Source organism: Macaca mulatta, chromosome 12 (assembly GCF_049350105.2).
Source record: "Macaca mulatta isolate MMU2019108-1 chromosome 12, T2T-MMU8v2.0, whole genome shotgun sequence".
Classification (NCBI taxonomy): domain Eukaryota; kingdom Metazoa; phylum Chordata; class Mammalia; order Primates; family Cercopithecidae; genus Macaca; species Macaca mulatta.
Genome location: NC_133417.1, coordinates 146,757,846 through 146,778,637, shown reverse-complemented (window position 1 = coordinate 146,778,637; position 20,792 = coordinate 146,757,846). Strand labels below are relative to the sequence as shown.

Sequence of the window (20,792 nt, the reverse complement as noted above, 5' to 3'; positions counted from 1 at the left end):
GGGCGAGGTGGTGGACGCCTGTAGTCCCGGCTACTCGGGAGGCTGAGGCAGGAGAATGGCGTAAAAAACCGGGAGGCGGAGCTTGCAGTGAGCTGAGATCCGGCCACTGCACTCCACCCTGGGTGACATAGCGAGACTCCGTCTCAAAAAAAAAAAAAAAAAAAAAAAAATTTACAAACACCTGCCTGAGGGTTTTGGTGCTCATTGTCAGGAGGAGGCAGTGCAGAGGGATGAGAGTGGACAAAACCCTTGAAGAAAGAACAGGAAAAGAGGACCCCAGGGAGGGAGGACCCCACTGGTAGAGGAAGGACTCTAGGGAGGAAGGATCCCAGGGAGGGAGGACCCCAGGGAGAGAGGACCTCAGGGAAGGAGGACCCTACTGGGGGAGGGCCCTGGGGGAGGAAGACCACAGGGAGGGAAAATCCCAGGGAGGGAGGACCACAGGGAGCAAGGTAGGACCCCAGGAAGGGAAGATCCTAGGGAAGGAGGACTCCAAGGAGGGAATATCCCAGGGAGGGAGGACTACAGGGAGCAAGGGAGGACCCCCGGGGAAGGAAGATCCCAGAGAGGGAGGGAAGATCCCAGGAAGTGAAGATCACAGGGAGTGAGGGAGGACCTCAGGGAGGGAGGAAGGAGCCGAGGGAGGGAAGATCCCAGAGAGGGAGGGAGGACTCTAGGGAGGGAAGATCCTAGGAAAGGAGGACCCCAGGGAGGGAGGACCACAGGAAGGGAAGATACCAGAGAGGGAAGACCACAGGGAGTGAGGAAGGACCTCAGGGAGGGAGGGAGGACCCCAGGGAGGGAAGATTACAAGGGAGGATCTCAGGGAGGGAACATCACTGAGAGGGAGGACCACAAGGAGGGAGGGAGGACTACTTTAGCATTGTAGTCAAGGCAAATAAGCCAAAAGGGATAGGGCAGAGTTGGGGATTAGAGCCCCTAGGTCCATGGCACCCTAGGCAGGAGGCCTGGCAGGGCCATGGGGAGAGACAGTCACTGTGATGAGGTGTCCTGGACCGATGGCACATCCTTATGGCAAGTCCTGGACTTGGCTACCTGTCTGTACCGTTCCAGGCCTAGTGCAGGGACACACTCAGGGCAAGTGGACAGAGCCTCTAGAGCTGCATGAAAGTCTCCCCATGACCTGAGAACAGTATTTCCATCGAACACAAGCAGCCAACCACAAAGGACAAAGTTGATGAACTGGATCACGCTAAAATGAGGAATCTTTGCTCCCATCCCAGGCATGTGCCTACGTGGGACAGAGGGCTGGTGTGGATGTCACACAGCCTGAGGAAGATGCTGCTGCAGAGGCTGACTCTAAGCTTGCAGGGAGCAGGCCTTGTCCTGCCAGGTGCTGACAGAGACCACAGGCTGAGTCCAGGTTTCCCTAGAAGGGAACGATGGACTAGAGACAGGGCAGTTTGAGCATCAATAAGAACAATGACCATGGGGGTCAGAGACAACCAACAAGGAATGCCCACCAGGTGCTGCTCCCAGTGTGGCCAAATACTCAGCAGGTACTGCTCTCAGTGTTGCTGGGTTAGGATTCACCTCTGCAGGAGAGAGGTGGGTGGGGCCCAGCTCAGCACCACGTGGAAACCCCAGGCAGGGTGCAAGACCACTCACCAGCATGCCTCGGAGGGGAAGGAGGCCCCGGATCCGGAAGTGGCTGGTCCCTGCGACTCCTTTGCTTGTGTACAGCAACATGTCTGAGAACTGAGAAGTAGGAAGCTTTACATCTATGAACTTCACAAACAAGTGTCTTAATGGGCAGACCAACTTAGACTCTGGCTGCTCATCATGTGGACATCAGATCTATTCAGCTTGCTGGAGATTTCTGGCAAAAAGGGGACTTTTATTCATTCATTTGGTCATTTTTGACCAGAGGCAGGAAGTGGCCACAGGAACCAGTACATCTGCTGGGTCAGCTCCCAGCTAGCTTGGCTGAGAAGCTGGAGGCAGTAAGGAATTCTGGCTGGTGCTGACTCAGTTACCTCCTCATCCACATGGTTCATGCTGGAACCCACTAACTGGTAGGAACAAGGACATTCTGGGAGGGGCTTCTGGGCCAACAGTGAGCCTGTCCCGACTGGCCATTGGGCAGTCAGTAGCACCTTCTTGCAGCCACATGTATATGGACTTTACAACCTTTTGGCTTCTGTTTGTCCCATAGTCAGGTGCTCAGAACCTGGAATGAGGAGGGAGGCTGGCCCCGGGGTGGGCAGAGAAGCTGTTTTCTGCTTCTTCCCACTCTGTGACCCTCCCCTGGCCTTGTCTGACTCCAACGCTACCCACCTGCACCAAAGCCTCCAAGTGCTAAACTACACAGAGGCCAAGGGACTGCCGCTGCACGTGGTATCCCTAACAGAACTGCTGCCCATCCCCCTGGGGGGGGGAAGCACAGCTTGAGTGGGGAGAAAACCTACCAGAAAGAACATCCTCTGCTGCAGGCCCTTCTTGGTGAGCTTGTGAAGGCAGCCCTCACGGATGAACTCCTGAAAGACAGAGACAGAGTCCCCTTTGAGCTGGCTGAGGGCAGCTGGCGGATGCGCACTAGCCGGGCCGAGGGTCAGGAATAGCCTTGTGGCCGCTTGTGCTCCTCTGGCTGCTCCTCCCAATGAGGGTCCTCTAGTGGGGCCTCCCAGTGGGGCTCCTCTACCCTCAGCAGTGCCCATGATCACCAGGTCCTGTCTTGGTGCCAACAAATTCAATCTTCAAATCATCTACTGAGCACCTGCCCTGGACTAGGAGCCCTGGAGCCCTGACACAACCAAGAGGTAGAGCCCGGGGTATTGTTCTTGCTGAGGAGAAGCTGCTGGAGGGTTCAGCCACAAAGATGTCATCTGAGATCCGCTTTGAAAAAACTGGACAGGAGCAGGTTTGAGAATGGGAGGAGGAAAGGAGAGTTCTCCTAGGTATTCAAATTAGCCCCTCCCCACAGGGCATTAGATAAGAAAACAGAATCCTGCCAGCGTCAGACACCTGTGCAGATAGGGTAAGCGAGAGTCCTGGGAGCCCCTTGAATTCCTAACCTGGACTGCTCTGGAGCTCTTCCACCGTTTGTTCCTTTCAGACAGACAGGAGGAGCAGCAGGTGTCCAGAGAATGTGTCAGGGGCCCACTAGTATGAGCAGCCCCAACACACTGCATGAAGGCGCAAGGAGGAGCACACTACACAGATAATCCTCACAGACATGTAGGATGAAAAATCAGCCCAAACAGAAACGTCCACCCCACACAATGAGGAAGGTGGTCATATGGATGCATTTGGGTAACTGGATGAGGCTGGTAACTAAGCTTGGGGCTCTCACTCCAAACCTGCCTCCCAGCCCTACTCTGAGAGGCCACAGGGGCATGACAGGGAGCCCTGGAGACCACACACTGAGGTCCCTGTGAGCTGCTGGCAATTGCTTGGCCCTGGGAGTGGCAGTTCCTTCCAGCCACAGGCAGCAGCATCACACTCAGAGACCCCAGCACTGGCTGAGCAGCAGCCCCCTCTCCAGAGCCCCCACACAGGATGTACGTCCCAGACCCACGGGGTGCCTTCTCCACCATGCACTGGCCCTGCTGCCAGCTGTGAGGCTCAGTGCTATGGGCCTTTGACCAAGCTGTCAAATTTGTTCCCCAGCCCTAGGGTAGTACCTGTGGCTCACAGTTCTGCCACCTCCCTGACACTTCACAGTTCTTTTTACCCTTTGGTACCTCATCAACTTTATACCTGGTTAACAATCCTTGCTATTACATCCTCTGCTCAAATAACTGGCATGGTTTCTGTCTCCTGACTGACACACATATTTAACTCAGGAAGACATGAAACTCTGGGCTATACAGACATGACTTTAGAGATTTTGACTAATAATAACAAATTATTATTTGGATTTGCACAGCATCTACTTCATGCAAGGCCCAGGGCTGAGCAGCTGACATAGATTCCTTGTTCATCCTCAAGACCTCCTGCCTCAGAGAGGTGGTGCAGCCTGCCCAGGACACACAGGAAGTGTGGTGAGACTGAGTTTGATGCATGGCTCAAGAGCCTACACCTTTGCCACTGTCCTATGTAGCTACTCTCAATTGTCTTTTCAGCGACAGTTCCCTGGGCCACCATCTATAAGACCCAGCGACAGTTCCCTGGGCCACCATCTATAAGACCCTGCACAGAGATTACTAGGAGAAATAATGGTATGTAACATGAGCCCTACTTTCAGGAGTTCCCAGCCAGCAGCAACAGCTCAACGCTATGCAGCCAAGGAGAGAAACAAAAGAGTGGTGGTCCTAGCACCCGATCAAAGCCCAGACTCCTGAAGTAGGGAAGGTTTCCTGTGTATTCCAGGCTAATTCATTTCTCCAAGCTTGCAGTTCCACATTTTCAATACCTTCTTCTAACAAAGCTAACACAGAACATGATTCATACACATGCTTCAATGCACATGTGTGTGCTGAGACAGGAAACATCTCCATGTAATTTTTAAAACAATTTTTTAATGTTGAGAGTATTGAGTTCAAAGCAAAAAGCACTAGTGACAGAAAGTAACTGGCCCAATAGACATATAGACCATGGGATAGAATCAAGAGTCCAGAAATAAATCCATATGTTTACAGTTCATTGATTTGTTTTTGTTTCTGAGACAGGGTCTCACTCTATTGCCCAGGCTGGAGTGCAGTGGTGTGATCACAGCTCACTGTAGCCTTGACCTTCTAGGCTCAAGCGATCCACTTGCCTCAGCCTTGGGGGAAGCTGGGACCATAGGTGTGTGCCACCATGCCAGGCAAATTTTTTTTCTTTTTTTTTGGTAGATAAAGGGTATCAGTATGTTGCCCAGGCTAGTCTCAATCTCCTGGCTTCAAGTGATCCTTCTGCCATGGCCTCCCAAAGTGCTAGGAATACAGGCTTAAGCCACTATGCCTAGCCCCCACTGATCTTCTACAAGGGTTAAAAGACAGACAATTCAATAAATGGTGCCGGGAAAACTGGACATCCACATGCAAAATAATAAAGTTGGACTCCTATGTTCCAGTATACACAAAAACTAACCCAAAATGGATCAAAGATCTAAATGGAAGAGGTAAAACATAAAACTATTAGAAGAAAAGAAACAGAAGGGTAAATCTTCATACCCTGGGTTAGGCTTTCTTTCTTTTTTCATTTCTTTTTTTCATAAATACACAATTTTGTTTGCTATTTTCAGGGGAAACTTAGGCATTAAACTGTAAGCTGATAAAATACTATACCCAAATTTTAGTGAATTAAATCTTAGTGATTTTAGTGAATTAAATCTTAATATATTTAAATTAAAAAAAAACACAAGCCTATCTATTATATCAAAGTCAAAAATCAAACAATGCTAAGGGGTCAGCAGCTCCCCAGAGAGTACACTCTGAGGGCCCACAGTGGTTGCCCTTCCTCCTGAGCTCTGCTGGGGAGGACAGGGTCATCCCATGGCTAAGTCTGACCTCTAGAAAGGCTTTTATAAATTGTCTAAGCCAAACATTTAACAGCATACAAGAGACCTTACAAAAAGGAGGTGCTAAGTCCTAATGCTGGAGAACTTGGTTAATCAGGTTATTGGCAAAGAAGATGAGGCCTAGGCAAGAAGTCTCCAGAAGCACTGGAAACCAGACAGTGTCAGAGCCTCTGACCTGCACATGGGCAGTTGGCGGTCAGTCTGCACAGTGCTCCTTGGGAAGCTGGAGTTCCAGAAACAAAGAGCTTGGAGCCTGCCCTGCACACCAGGTCCCCAGACTCTGACAGGTCCCCACAACCAGCTGAGAAAGGTCTGTTTTCAAAGGATGTGGGCAGTGGTTTCTAAAAGAATCCCATCAGCTCCCATGTCATGTTGGGTGGAGCCCATGATGGTCGACTGAAGTCCCAAACATCCCAGAAAGGCTGCACAGTTATACAAAGAAAATGACAGAGTGGTGAGAGAGAGGCATTTGTGATGCTCCATAAACATCCCAAATTTTCACTGTGACCCAGACCTTCAGCTCCAGAAGCCAGCAGACAGGCCTCCAGCCCAACCTCTATGCCAGGTGTGACATAGCACTGACAGGCACCAGCTCCCCCATGAGCCCACAGAGTGGGGGACAAGGCAACACTGCTACCTCATGATAACGGGTTGAACAGATCAGTCTCAACGCAGCAATCCTTGTGGGCATTTCCAGAGTATAAACCCTGGGGAGTCTATCCACACTGAAAAGGGGTATAAAGTTCTCTCGCCTGGAAAACACAAATTGAAAAGCCTTGACTGGCCGGGCGTGGTGGCTCAAGCCTGTAATCCCAGCACTTTGGGAGGCCGAGATGGGCGGATCATGAGGTCAGAAGATTGAGACCATCCTGGCTAACACGGTGAAACCCGTCTCTACTAAAAAATACAAAAAAAAAAAAACTAGCCGGGCGAGGTGGCGGGCGCCTGTAGTCCCAGCTACTCGGGAGGCTGAGGCAGGAGAATGGCGTAAACCCAGGAGGCAGAGCTTGCAGTGAGCTGAGATCCGGCCATTGCACTCCAGCCTGGGCGACAGAGCGAGACTCCATCTCAAAAAAAAAAAAAAAAAAGAAAAGCCTTTTTCTGTCCCGGACTGAGTCAGGCAGGATCATAGCCTGTGTCGGAAAAAGGCCTGTCTTTGAAACGGTGCCAGGAAGTAGTGATGATGCAGAAGCCGCCTTTGTCAGGAGCTCTGTGAGGTTGAGAGCAACCAGCGATCCCACCTGGGAGGCAGAGCTCCCGACTGAGTCTAGGGCCTGGCAGCCAGACCAGAGGCCACAACCTGCTGGACGCCGATGACGCTGTGGCCACTTCCTGCCAGTGAAGCCCAGGCTGCTTTTACAGACTATGTGTAGCACCAAGAATTCTGTCCTTTACATGATCTTCAGGGATTGAGTGGGCTGACTGGGAGCATCTGTCTCAGTCTCTAGCCCCTCTCAAGAGACAGCACCCACCTGGCCGCCATGCTCCTCCCCTTGGGGACACCTGGCCTTGGACAGCTGGACCTGTCTCTCACCACCCACCTCAGAGGCAAAAAAGGATTCACACACAGATCTCTAGAAAAATGATCAAAAGCAGGTTCCTTCTCGCAGCCAAGCTTCCTGGACATGGTAGTTCATTGCATCTTGGGAAAGAGTAAATCATTTTTTCATACTGTGTCCCTCACATCCTTGAACCTTGTTCTTGCAAAATCTTGGTCTTCTTGCTGGGTTCACTGGCCATACTGTATGGGGTGTTGGGAAGTTCCTTGGACATCACATAGAGGAACTTGGCCTGATCTTCATTTCCATAGTTGTAAGAGGAGCCAATGCTAACCAGTTGTTCAAACTTCTGACTGTCGGACATGGTGGACACCATCTGTGTGAGTTCCTCCTCCTGGCACTGAAGTACATGGTACACATGCTTCATGGGCACCTGTGATGTTTTGTTCTCTTGTTCTCTAATTTTATCCAAGTTTTATTAATGAGGTGATATTGTAAAATTCTGCTTTCTCCAACACTCTTTCCTCCGCAAGATCTTTGTTAATCACCAGCTTGCCATGTCTCAGGTAGTTCAGCACAGGCCCGAAATAGGTGGGGTCTCTGACCATTAAATAGGCAACAGTTTCATCCTTGTCAGGGTTAGCCTAGTATAAGCAGTACAGGAAGTATTTCAGGTCCTGGCACAGCATCTGCTGGGTGGTGAGGAAGTAGGTGCAGCCAACGCTGAGCCAGACCCATTTGGACATGCTGCCGGGTGCTGGGCCAGGGTGCTCTGAGTCCTGCACTACAGCAGCACAGGTCGACCCTACCAGCCCTGCCCCAAGGTTGCACTGGGCAGGTGGCAGTGCTCGCAGTAATTCCTTTTTTTCTGAGACAGGGTCTCGCTCTGTTGTCCAGGCTAAAGTGCAGTGGCGGGATCATAGCTTACTGCAACCTTGAACTCCTGGGCTCAAGCAATGCTCCTACCTTAGCCTCCCGAGTAGCTAGGACTACAGGTGTGTACCACTACGCTTGGCTGACAATAGTTTCTTAGATATAACATCTAAGACACAAGCAACTAAAGAAAAAAATAGATAAATTAAAACCTTTCATGTTGTAAATGAAGGCCACCATCAAGAAAGTGAAAGGACAACCCACACAATGGGAGAAAATGTTTGCAAATCATAGTCTGATAAAGGTCTATAGCATTCAGAATATAAAGAACCCTTAAAACTCAACAGGTTGTCTTTTACTTTTGGGTTTTAAGAGTTCCTAGCAAATTCTGAATAAAATAAAAGGTAGGCAAAGGATCTGAACAGACATTTCTCCAAAAAAGGCCTACAAATGGCCAATAAGCACATGAAAAGATGCTCAATGTCATTAGCCATCAGGGAAATACAAATTGTAACCACACAAGACAGCATTACACACTCACTAAAATGGCTAGAACCAAAAAGTGACACACAATGTGGAGAAACTAGAAGTCTCATACAAGTTGGTGGGAATGAAAAATGGTTCAGTCACTTTGGAAAACAGTTTGGCAGCTCCTCAAAATGTTAAACATGGAATTACCATATGACCCTGCATATGGTATATACTCAAAACTGAAAACTTAAGTCCACACAAAACTTGTACATGAATGTTCACAGCAGCACTATTCATAACAGCCAAGAAGTGGAAATAACCCAGTGTCCATCAGATGAGTGGAGAGACATGTGATACATGCATGATGGAATATGATTCAGCCACAAAAAGGAACATGAGGCCGGGCACGGTGGCTTATGCCTGTAATCCCAGCACTTTGGGAGGCCAAGGCAGGTGGATCACAAGGTCAAGAGCTTGAGACCATCCTGGCCAACATGGTGAAACCCTGTCTCTACTAAAAACACAAAAATTAGCTGGGGGTAGTGGTATGTGCCTGCAGTCCCAGCTACTTGGGAGGCTGAGGCAGGAGAATCACTTGAACCTGGGAGGTGGAGGTTGCAGTGAGCCAAGATCGTGCCACTGCACCCCAGCCTGGTGACTGCACCTTTAATTTGAGAGACTGTCTCAAATTAAAAAAAAAAAAAAAAAAGGGAACATGAATGAACCTTGAAAAGATTATTCTGAGTGAAAGAAGACAGTTACAAGAGGCCACAGTAATGTATGATACCATTTCTATGAAAGGCCCAGACAGGTTAACTCCTTAGAGACAGAAAGTAGATCAGTGGTTGCCAGGGGTTAGGGAGCAGAACGAGGTCCCCACAGAACAGCATCCCCACCCAGACAGGATTACCTCAGAACAGAGTCCCCCGAGAACAGGGTCCCCTTCAAAATAGCGATGGGAAGTGACTGTTAATCGGTGTGGGGGTTTCATTTTGGGGTGATGAAAATGTTCTGAATTAGATACTGATGGCTGCATAACCTTGTGAAGATACTAAAACCCACTCAATTATACATTTTTTGTATGTATGTATGTGTGTATGTATGTATATATGTATTTTATTTTATTTTATTTTAAGATAGAGTTTCGCTCTTGTTACCCAGGCTAGAGTGCAATGGTGTGATCTTGGCTCACTGCAACTTCCACCTCCTGGGTTCAAGCGATTCTCCTACCTCAGCCTCCTGAGTAGCTGGGATTACAGGCATGCGCCACCACGCCCTGCTAATGTTTTGTATTTTTCTTAGAGACAGGGTTTCTCCATGTTGGTCAGGCTGGTCTCAAACTCCTGACCTCAGGTGATCCGCCTGCCTTGGCCTCCCAAAGTGCTGGGATTATAGGCGTGAGCCACTGTGCCTGGCCGTATTTACCTATTTTTAACGGAGACAGGGTCTTGCTCTGTTGTCAGGCTGGAGTGCAGTGATGTGATCAGGGCTTACTCCAGCCTCGACCTCCTTGGCTCAAGCAATCCTCCCATCTCAGTCTCCTGAGTAGCTGGGACCACAGGTGTGTGCCACCACACCCGGCAATTATTTTTTTTTTAATTCTCATAGAAACAGGGTTTCCCCGTGTTGCTCAGTCTGGTCTTGAACTCCTGGGCTCAAGCAATCCTCCCACCTCAGCCTCCCAGTGTTGGGATTACAGTTATGAGCCACTGTGCCTGGCCAAAATTATACATTTTAAAATAAAAAGTGACTTTCGTGGTATGTAAATTATATCTCAATTAAAAAAACAAAGTAGCTCAAAAAACATTCCCAGAGTAAGGTCACTCACCCTGCCAGGAGCAATGAGGTTCTCTACGCCCACCAGGTCCCGCTGCAGCTCCGTCAGCTTCTGCAGGTTCTCCAGCCGGATGAGAATGTGCTGTAGTGTGGTAGTCACCTCTGTGATGGCCTTCAGGGCATCTGTGTGGAGAGACCCCTCAGTATAGGTGTACAGGCAGTGGTGTGCACAGCACCTTCCACTCACCCACCACCTTGTGACAAAACCCAGCATTCTAAAAGGCAGTTTTAATTAGAGGTACATCCTACTTGACTTCTTATAGCAGCGGTCCCCAACCTTTTTGGTACCAGGGATAGGTTTCAAGAAGACTATTTTTCAACAGACCAGGGGTGGTGGGAATGGTTTGGGGATGAAACTGTTCCACCTCAGATCATCAGGCATTTGTTAGATTCTCATAAGGAGCACACAAACTAGATCCCCCAAACGCGCAGTTCACAATAGGGTTTGTGCTCCCATGAGAATCTAATGTTGCTGACCTGACAGGAGGAGGAGCTCAGGTGGTAATACAAGCAATGGGGAGTGGCTGTAAATAAAGAGAAGCTTCACTTGCCGGTCACTCACTTCCTGGTGTGCGGCCTGGTTCCTAATAGGCTATGGACTGGACTGGTACTAGTCCATGGCCAGGGGTGCTGGGGATCCCTGCCTTATAGGACTTATAGGACTGCTGCCTACTATGTGCAGCCACCAGGTGCCTGCTCCTGCAGATACCCCTGAGGCCTTCAGGTTGTTCAACCCAAACTGTTGGCCAGCCCATATTCTGGTTTGGCAAAAAGGATAGGCTTTGTAAATAATGATTTAATGTTATGGGTAAGGCAGTATTTGCTCTTAAAGGAAAATGATTTATTGTACTTTAAAGGCTAAATGATTTGCACCTTCAAAGCAATTGTAATTTTCTCTTTTAACCAGGAACAGATGCCAATCTTATAGTTCAAGCAAAGGTAAGAGAAAGTTTATAATCTGGACAGGAAACTTAAAATACAAAGTTATACCAAGAGTAGTCTGCCCAGCTCTGAGGCCATGCTGAGAGTGGTGGCGTAGCGTAGCTGAGCCTGCTCCCACCTCTGATGATGCCTGGAGCACAGGGTCTGCATCCTCCTTGCTGGAATCACTCATGGGGACCACCTTCCCCCTTCTTTCTTTTAATTAATTAATTATTATTATTTTTTGAGACAGGGTCTGTCTCCCAGGCTGGAATGCAGTGGCACGATCTTGGCTCACTGAAACCTCTGCCTCTCAAGTTCAAGCAATTCTTGTGCCTCAGCCTCCTAAGTAGCTGGGACTACAGATGCCCACCACAACACCTGGCTAATTTTTTGCATTTTTAGTAGAGACAGGGTTTCACCATGTTGGCCAGGCTGTTCTCCCACTCCTGACATCAGATGATCTACTCGCCTTGGCCTCCCCAAATGCTGGGATTACAGGCGTGACCCACTATGCCCGGCCACCTTCTGCCTTGTTTCTATCATGACTCCCTCTTACTTCCGGGCCACAAAGCTTCTCCATGACAAGGTCCACACCCCTCACCCAGCACTGCCCAGTGCTCAGCTCTAGCCCTGGGAAGATTTGTTAGCATGAAGTCACCTGACTGTTCCAGCTCTATCCTTTCCAGTGGGGGTGACAACAGTCCCTTACAGCTTTCAGAAGATAAAGTCAGAAAAGAATGAAGTACATGAAGAGATCATCATTGACAAACAAAATTGACTGACAAAATTCATTTTCCGTCAAAGACACCTGCATGACACTGAAAACAAGGAAGAACTTCAGTGAATCCAGCATAGGTCTTGGCAGCTACCAACCCTACTGCTCTGTGCAGATTTCTAAGCTCCTGACCCCAACCCCTGGCTCTCCCAGGCTGGCCATCCCGAAAGCACTTGGGTCTGAGCCCCTCCTTCCAGACACCATGTCAGGCAGAGACTCATCATGCCATGCCCATTCGCTGCATGGCTGCTTGAGTCCACTCAAACAAGCACCAGTGCCACCCTGCCCTCAAATACTGACTCCACAGAGTGCAGGGCTGGGAGCCTGACTGCCACATGGACGCTGTGCTGCACCTCGGTAGGGACTGGCGGCTGCTGGAAGCTCAGGACACATTTTGGACCTGATGGCATGATAATGATCCTATACATCACCTGATCTGCCTTGATATTCTCCACAGAACCCGCAGAACAGGGTCTCCACAGAGCAGTATCCCCTGCAGAACAGGGTCCCCTCAGAAAAGGGTCCCCCTCAGAACAGGGACCCCATAGAAGAGCATCCCCCACAGAACAGGGTCCCCTCAGAGCATGGTCCCCTCAGAAGAGGGTCCCTTCAGAACAGCATCTCACTCAGAAAAGGGTCCCCTCAGAACAGGGTCACTATAGAGCAGTGTCACCATCAGAAAAGGGTCCTCACAGAACAGAATCCACATAGCACAGGATGCCCACCAAACAGAATCCCCCGTAGAACAGGGTCCCCTCAGAAAAAGGGTCCTCACAGAACAGGATCCCCACAGAACAGCATCCACCTCAGAACAGGGTCCCCAGAGAATATAATGCCCTCAGAACAGGGTCCCCTCAGAACTGCATCACCCTCAGAACAGAGGCCACATAGAGCAAAATCCCCCTGAGAACAGGGTCCCCACAGAAAACGATCCCTTCAGAACAGGGTCCCCACAGAACAGGGACCTCTCAGAATAGGGTCCCCTCACAACAGCATCCCCCTCAAAACAGGGTCTCCTTCAGAACAGAATCCCCACAGAACAGGGTCCCCACAAACAACCTCTACAGAACAGAATCCCCACAGAAAAGGATTCCCCACAGAACAGGGTCTCTTCAGAACAGTATCCCCCTCGGAAAAAGATCCCTTCCAAACAGAATCTGCACAAAACAGGGTCCCCTCATTACCAGGTCTCCATAGAACAGAATCCCCACAGAACAGGATCCCCTCACAATGGCATCCCCCTCAGAATAGGATCCTCTCAGAACAGGGTCCCCTCAGAACAGCATCACCCTCAGAACAGGGTCCTCTCAGAACAGCATCCCCCTCAGAACAGGGTCCCCTCAGAACAGCATCCCCCTCAGAACAGGGTCTTCTTAGAACAGGGTACCCATAGAACAGGGTCCCTTGAGAATAGCATCCCCCACAGAACAGGGTGCCCTCAGAACAGGATCCCTTCAGAGCAGAATCCCCACAGAACTGGGTCCCCTGAGAACAGCATCTCCCTCAGACCAGAGTCCCTTCAGAACAGGATCACCACAGAACAGAATCCCCTCAGAACAGCATTCCCCTCAGAAGTGTCCTCTCAGAACAGGGTCCCCCTCAGAACAGGGTCCCCACAGAACAGCACCCCCCTCAGAACAGGATCCCCCTGAAAACAGGGTCCCCTCAAAACATCACTCCTCTCAGAATAAGGTCTCCACAAAACAGAATCCCCATAGAACCGGGGCCCCTCAGAACAGGATCCCTTCAGAATAGGGTCCCCTTAGAACAGGATCCCCATCAAAACATGCTCACTACAAAACAGGTTCTCAACAGAATGGTCCTCACAGAACAGGATGCTGCACAGAACAGGGTCCCTTCAGAACAGCAATCCCCACAGAACAGGTTTCCCTCAGAACAGGATCCCTTTAGAACAGGGTCCTCTCAGAATAGGATCCCCACAGAATGGGGTCCCCTAAGAACAGCATCCCCCTCAGAACAGAGTCCCCTCAAAACAGGGTCACCCTCAGATCAGGGTCTCCTCAGAACAGGGTCTACACAGAACAAAATCCCACAGAACAGTTTCTTCACAATAGCATTCCCTTCACAACAGGGTCCCCTCAGAACAGAATCCTCACAGAACAGGGTCCTCACAGAACGAGATGCCCCACAGAACAGGGTCCCTTCAGAACAGAATCCCCACAGAACAGGGTCCCCACAGAAGAGAATCTCCCTCAGAACAGGGTCCTCAAAGAATTGGATCCCCCACAGAACAGGGTCCCCTCAGAATAGCATCTCCCTCAGAATAGTTTCCCCTCACAACAGGATTTCCCTCAGAACAGGGTCCCCACAGAAAAGGGTCCCCTCAGAACAGGATTCCCACAGAACAGAGTCCTCTCAGAACAGCATCCCCCTCAGAATAGGGTCCCCTCAGAACAGGGTCCCCTCAGAACAGAGTCCCCTCAAAACAGCATCACTCTCAGAACAGCATCTACACAGAACAAAATCTCTACACAACATGGTCTCCTCAGAATAGCATTCCCTTCAGAACAGGGTCCTCCCAGAACAGGTTCCCCACAAAACAGGGTCCTCACAGAATGAGATGCCCCACAGAACAGGGTCCCTTCAGATCAGAATCTCCACAGAACACCATAGAACAGGGTCCCCTCAGAACAGGGTCCCCACAGAAAAGAATCTCCCTCAGAACAGGGTCCCCTCAAAACAGCACCCTCCTCAGAACAGGATCCCCCTCAGAACAGCATCCCCCACACAACAGAATCCCCACAGAACAGGTTCCCCTGAGAACAGTATCTCAAGGAATCCGAGCAGGATTCCTTCAGAACAGGATCACCACAGAACAGAATCCCCTCAGAACAGGGTTCCCCTCAGAACAGGGTCCCCCTCAGAACAGAGTCCCCACAGAAGAGGTTCCCCACAGAACATGGTCCCCTCAGAACAGGGTTCCCATGGAACAGCATCCCCCTCAGAACAGGATCCCCCTAAGAACAAGGTCCCCTCAGAAAACAGTCCCCTCAAAACAGCACTACCCTCAGAATAGGGCCTCCACAGAACAGAATCCCCACAGAACAGGGGCACCTCAGAACAGGATTCCCTCAGAACAGAGTCCCCACAGAACATGGTCCTCTCAGAACAGGATCCCGACAGAACGGGTTCCCTTCAGAACAGCATCCTCACAAAACAAGATGCCCCACAGAACAGGGTTACCTTAGAACAGCAACCCCGGCCGGGCGCGGTGGCTCACGCCTGTAATCCCAGCACTTTGGGAGGCTGAGGCGGGTGGATCACGAGGTCAGGAGATTGAGACCATCCTGGCCAACACGGTGAAACCCCGTCTCTATTAAAAATACAAAAAAATTAGCCAGGTGAGGTGGCGGGTGCCTGTAGTCCCAGCTACTCGGGAGGCTGAGGCAGGAGAATGGCGGGAACCCGGGAGGCGGAGCTTGCAGTGAGCCGAGATCGCACCACTGCACTCCAGCTTGGGCTACAGAGCGAGACTCCGTCTCAAAAAACAAAACAAAACTAAACAAAAAAACCAGCAACCCCCTCAGAACAGGGGAACAGGGTCCCCACAGAACAGGGTCCTCACAGAATCAAATCCTCCATAGAACAAGGTGCCATTAGAACAGCATCCCCCTCAGAACAGGGTTTCTACAGAACAGGATCCCCACAAAACAAGGTCCCCTCACAACACCATCCCCCTCAGAACAGTATCCCCCGCAGAACAGGTCCCCATAGAACAGGGTCCTCACAGAATAAAATCCCCCACAGAACAGGGTCCCCTCACAACAGCATCCCCTTCAGAACAGGGTCCCCTCAGAATGGCATCCCACTCGGAACAGGGTCCCCTCAGAACAGTATCCCTTTATAACAGGGTTCCCTCAGAACAGCATCCCCCTCAGAACAGGACCCCCCCTCAGAACAGAGACCCCTCAGAATAGAATCCTCCTCAGAACAGGGTCTCTTCAGAACAGGGTCCTTGTCAGAGCAGAATTCCCCACAGAACAGGGTCCCCTTCCAGAACAGCATCCTCCTCAGAACATGTGCCCCCATGACACTATTCCCCCCTTAGAACAAGATCCTCTCAGGGTAGTGTTCCCCTCAGAATAACATTCCCCTCACATAAGAGTCCCATCAGGGTAATGAGCACCCAGGACAGGGTTCCCCTCTGAATAGGGTCTCCTCAAAACAAGGTCCTCTCAGAGCATCCCCTGTGAACAGCGTCTCTTCAGAACAGGGTCCCCTGAGAGCAGCATCCACCTGAGAGCAGAGTCCCCACAGAGCAGTATCCTCCTAAGAACAGAGTCCCCACAGAATAGAGTCTCCTCAGAGTATGGACCCCTCAGAGCAGGGTCCCCCTCAGTCCAAGATCCCCTCAGAGCGCATCCCTATCAGAACAGGACCCCCAGAGAGCAGTGTCTCCCTCATAACTGAGTCCCCTCAGAAAAGGGTTCCCCTAAGAACAGTGTTCCCCTCAAAAAAGGGTCCCCCTCAGAAGAAGGTTCTCTTAGAGTAGTGTTTCCCTCAAAACAGAGTCCCCCCTCAGAACACTGTCCCCTTCAGAACAGAGTCCACCTCCAACCATGGTCCCCTTAGAATAGAATCTCCTCAGAGCAGTGTCCTCCTTAGAACTGGGTCCCCTCAGCACTGGGTTCCCCTCAGTCCAAGATCCCTTCAGAACACATCCCCATCAGAACAGAACCCCCTGAGAGCCACATCCCCTTGTAACTGAGTACCTCAGAAAAGGGTCCCCCTCAGAACAGGTTCCCCCACAGCAGCAGGCAGAGCAGGTGCGTGATAGAACAAATCAACAACATACACTTAACATCCAGCACCCTTGGAAACTCTCATCAAAATGAAGGATAAATAAAATTGCAAGGCTGGCTTCTGTCAGCCCCAACAAATGTACTCCCTTTTGTCCAAGAGAGTTCTATTCAAGTTTTCAGGAAGACCAAGAGGCTGGTAACATTTGCACACCAAAGGCCATTTTTGAAGAAGGCCCTTCTTGACAAGAATTCCTGTGTCCCACATTTGGGGAGTGGGGTCATGGAGGGAAAGGAGCCTGCCATAGTGTCAGCTGAGAATGTTTCATCAACTGGGCTCTCACTGCTCTCCAGAGATGGCTGAGGTCTGAAGCAAACCTAGGGAGGCTGATGGTTATCAATGTTCTGTTGAATTGACAACCTCAAAGCACTTTCACAAACACAGCTTCACAGAGGTTTTACACCAGTCTATAAATTTTACTGCTGAGAAACCTGTCATGTTGTGAGGTACAGGAATCCCTCCAAAATCCTATGTCCCTCAAGCACATGGTAGACGTGGCCAGAACCCGGGCCCCAGTCTTCTCCACGGCATGTCTTCCCTGGTCGCCCGGGGTCCAGGCCACCCTCTGCTCCAGCACTCTGCCTACCTAACTACTGTGGTATAATGACTGACAACAAGAAACATTTTAAACATGGTGTGGTTATTTCATGTTTTCCTTAAAATGTTTGAAAATGTTTTCTATAATTTTGTCCTTCTTCTTTTTAGCAAACATGAAACATTTTCTTCTAGAACGAAAAGAAAGAGAATCATCAACACTTTATGATCCATTCTATTTCTTGCTAATTAGAAAGCATCCTTATTTATATCCATTCATGGCTATGGGAAACCAACTAGAGGAAATGCTAAGTATTTTTTCATCTATTTTTAATGACAATGATAAAATTTACTTATAAAAACATCCTGATGTAGTGGCTCACACTTGTAATCCCAGCACTTTGGGAGGCTGAGGCAGGCGGATTACGAGGTCAGGAGTTCAAGACCAGCCTGGCCAACATGGTGAAACCCTGTTTCTACTAAAAATACAAAAATTAGCTGGGTGTGGTGGTGGGCGCCTATAATCCTGGCTACTTGGGAGGCTGAGGCAGGAGAATCACTTGAACCCGGGAAGAGGAGATTGCAGTAAGCCAAGATTGTGCCACTGAACTCCAGCCGGGCGACAAGAGTGAAACTACATCTCAAAAAAAAAAAAAAAAAGTCTGGGTGCGGTGGCTCACACCCGTAATCCCAGCACTTTGGGAGGCCGAGGAGGGCAGATCACGAGGTCAGGAGATCAAGACCATCCTGGCTAACACAGTGAAACCCCGTCTCTACTAAAAATGCAAAAAAATTAGCCTGGCGTGGTGGCAGGCGCCTGTAGTCCCAGCTACTCAGGAGGCTGAGGCAGGAGAATGGCGTGAATCTGGGAGGCGGAGCTTGCAATGAGCCAAGATCGCACCACTGGGCGACAGAGGGAGACTCCATCTCAAAAAACAAAAAACAAAAAAATATAAACAAAAACAAAAAACTTCCTGATGAGCATAAAGTTCCCATCAGACCACATCCCCATCAGAATAGGTCCTCATTAGAGCAGTGTCCCCCTCATGACTGAGTCACCTCAGAAAAGGGGACTAAATTTACAATAAAATTAGAAATCATATTTTTAGATTAAAAAGATCAGAGTTTACTCTTTTGTCCCTTTAATAAACATCAAAAATTACAAAGGCTGTCTATGTTGAAAACTTCTAACAGGTCACGTTGGCCCAATCTTTTGTATGTTTTAGAGCCATGGCCTCCAGGACAGAAACATCCATAGGCAGCAGGTTGCTCTGGGGGTTGCACCCCATTCCCCAGTGTACTTGTGGGGGCTTTGCGGTCCCCAGCAAAAGCATGCCCTGTGACCCCTGCAGGGCAATCAGAGTAATTCCCTACACTGCTCAGAAGTGGAGATGGGCAGGGCCTTGCCTGCGGGTGGAGGAGCAGAAGAGGCAGAGACCTGGTGTAGCCTGGGACCTGCCCTCTGCCAGCAGCTAGAGGAGACAGGAGGCAAGGCCAGGGCCAGTGCTGACCACTATGGTGCAGGCCCTAATGGGGTGGACTCCTGCGCTTCCCAGTGAAGGAAGTCTTTAGGTCTAGCAAAGCCGCCCCTGCCTCCCAGCCACTGATCTGATCCTCGAGATGCAGGGCCGCACCCACACTCACCATGGCAGTCGGCGTAGTCATGGTGACCGGGAGTGTAGTGTCCACACAGGCGTCGCAGCAGCAGGCGGTAGTGCAGCAGCCGCTGGATGGGCTTCAGCAGGAATGTGTTGAGAGGCAAGTAGCAGACCTTCTGCAGCTCGAACTCCTTGTACACCGCCTCCAACTTCTTAAAGCGTTTGGTAGCCTTTTCCAGTTCTGTTAGGACCTCGTCATGTCTTTGGAAGTAGCTGGTAAACTCCTGTGGAGGCGCAAGAGTGGGGCCTTTAGGTGAGGAGATGTAGGGGTCCAGGGGGAGACTGGCCTGTTTTCCTTGATGGCAGGCGCCGGCTGGAAATCCCCACAGGGCAAACTGACCGGTGGCCCAGTGTACGCCAGTGGGGGCTTTCTAGCCTCCAAGGAATGCATCTCAACCCGTCTCAGATGCCATGTGACCTGTACCTCATTCCAACTAGAGTCACTGCTATGTGCATCACTAACTGGCCTCATATTACATGCACTGAGTGGATCAGGGCCGTCTCCTCACTGGACAGAGGAAGAACTGAGGATGGGAGGGCTGCAGTTGGCTATGTGGGACACAGTGAGGGCCCTGTCCTGGGGAGGGGAGACTCTGTCCTGAGAACGATGCTCTGAGGAAGACTCTGTTCTGTGGGGAACCCTGATCTGAGGGAGGCCCTGTTCTGAAGAGGATGCTGGTCTCGGGGGACCCATTCTGAGGAGGACAATGTTCTGGGGGAGAATCCTGCCCTGAGGTGAACACTGTTCTGGGGGAGTCCTGTCCTGATGGAAATGGGGACACTGTCCTCAAGGGAATGCTCATCAGTGGAGAAAAAGGTTCTGAAGAGAACGACGTTCTGGGGCTGGTAAGGGCCGTGATCTAAGACAAACCATGTTTTAAGGCGGAGTCTGTTTTGGGGGTAGTTCTGATTGGAGGGAGACCATGTTCTGCGGGACCCTGTTGTGAAGGGTATGCTGTTTCCAGGGGCATCCTATTCTTGGAGAGCCCTTATTGAGGGGGATGTGGTGAGGAGGGAACTTGTTCTGAGGGAATCAGTGTCCTGATGGGGCCCTGGACATTGCCCTGAGCCAGACTTTTTTCTGAGGGAAACAAGATTCTGAGGGAGACCCCATCCAGAGCAGGACCCTGCCCTGAGTAGGATCCTGTTCTGAGGAAGATGCAGTTCTAAGGAGACCCTGTTTGGAGGGTGATGCTGTTCTGGGGGAACCTTGTTCTAATGGGAATGATGCTCAAAGGGGACCCTGTTCTGAGGGGGCTGCTGCTCTGAGAAGGACTCTGTTTTGAGGGAACTTTACTCTGAGGGAACCCTCTTCTGAAAGCCTCAGGGGGATGCTATTCTGAGAAGACCCTGTTCTGAGAGGGCCCTGCTCTGGGGAAACCCTGCTCTGGGAGCACCTTGCTTTGAGTAGGATCCTGTTCTGAGATGGACCCTGTTCTGAGGAGATTCTTTTCTGAGGGGGCCCCTGTTTTGGGGGTCCCCTGCTCTGAGGGGATGCTGTTCTGAGGATACTCTGCCCTGAGGGGGCCCCTGCTCTGAGGGGAACCCAGCTCTGAGGGGGCCCCTGTTTTGAGAAGACTCCACTCTGAGGGGGCCCCTGGTCTGAGGGGACCCCGCTCTGTGGATCCCCTGTTCTGAGGGGACCCTGCTCCGAGGGGAGCCCGCTCTGAGGGGAATCTTGGTCTGAGGGGACCCTGTTCTGTGAAACCCCTTTTCTGAGGGGACCCTGCTCTGAGGGGGTCCCTGTTCTGAGGAGACCCTGCTCTTAGGGGGACCCTGCTCTGGGGGACTCTGCTCTGAGGGGACCCTGTTTTGAGCAGACCCCACTCTGAGGGGGACCCTGCTCTAAGGAAACCTTGTTTTGAGGAGACCCTGCTCTGAGGGGGATCTTGGTCTGGGGGGACCCTGCTTTGAGGGGACCCTTCTCTGAGGGGACC

General features: G+C 50.7%; 1 protein-coding gene and 1 pseudogene across 10 annotated transcripts in view; both read right to left on the bottom strand.

Moving 5' to 3' along the window:
• FARP2 (FERM, ARH/RhoGEF and pleckstrin domain protein 2) overlaps positions 1-20,792 on the bottom strand; it is a 148,544-nt gene that overhangs the window by 9,842 nt on the left and 117,910 nt on the right. For all 10 annotated transcript variants that reach the window (XR_013402291.1, XR_013402294.1, XR_013402292.1 and 7 more), the window contains 4 exons: positions 18,842-19,079; positions 10,136-10,266; positions 2,430-2,498; positions 1,630-1,719 (listed from right to left, as the gene is read on the bottom strand). Coding sequence is in view for 7 of the 10 variants with exons in the window: in XM_077958136.1 (XP_077814262.1) it covers positions 1,630-1,719; positions 2,430-2,498; positions 10,136-10,266; positions 18,842-19,079 (528 nt within the window). In the remaining 3 variants the exon portion in view is untranslated. The remainder of the gene's footprint in view (positions 1-1,629; positions 1,720-2,429; positions 2,499-10,135; positions 10,267-18,841; positions 19,080-20,792) is intronic.
• LOC106992797 (BTB/POZ domain-containing protein KCTD5 pseudogene) lies at positions 7,005-7,824 on the bottom strand (annotated as a pseudogene).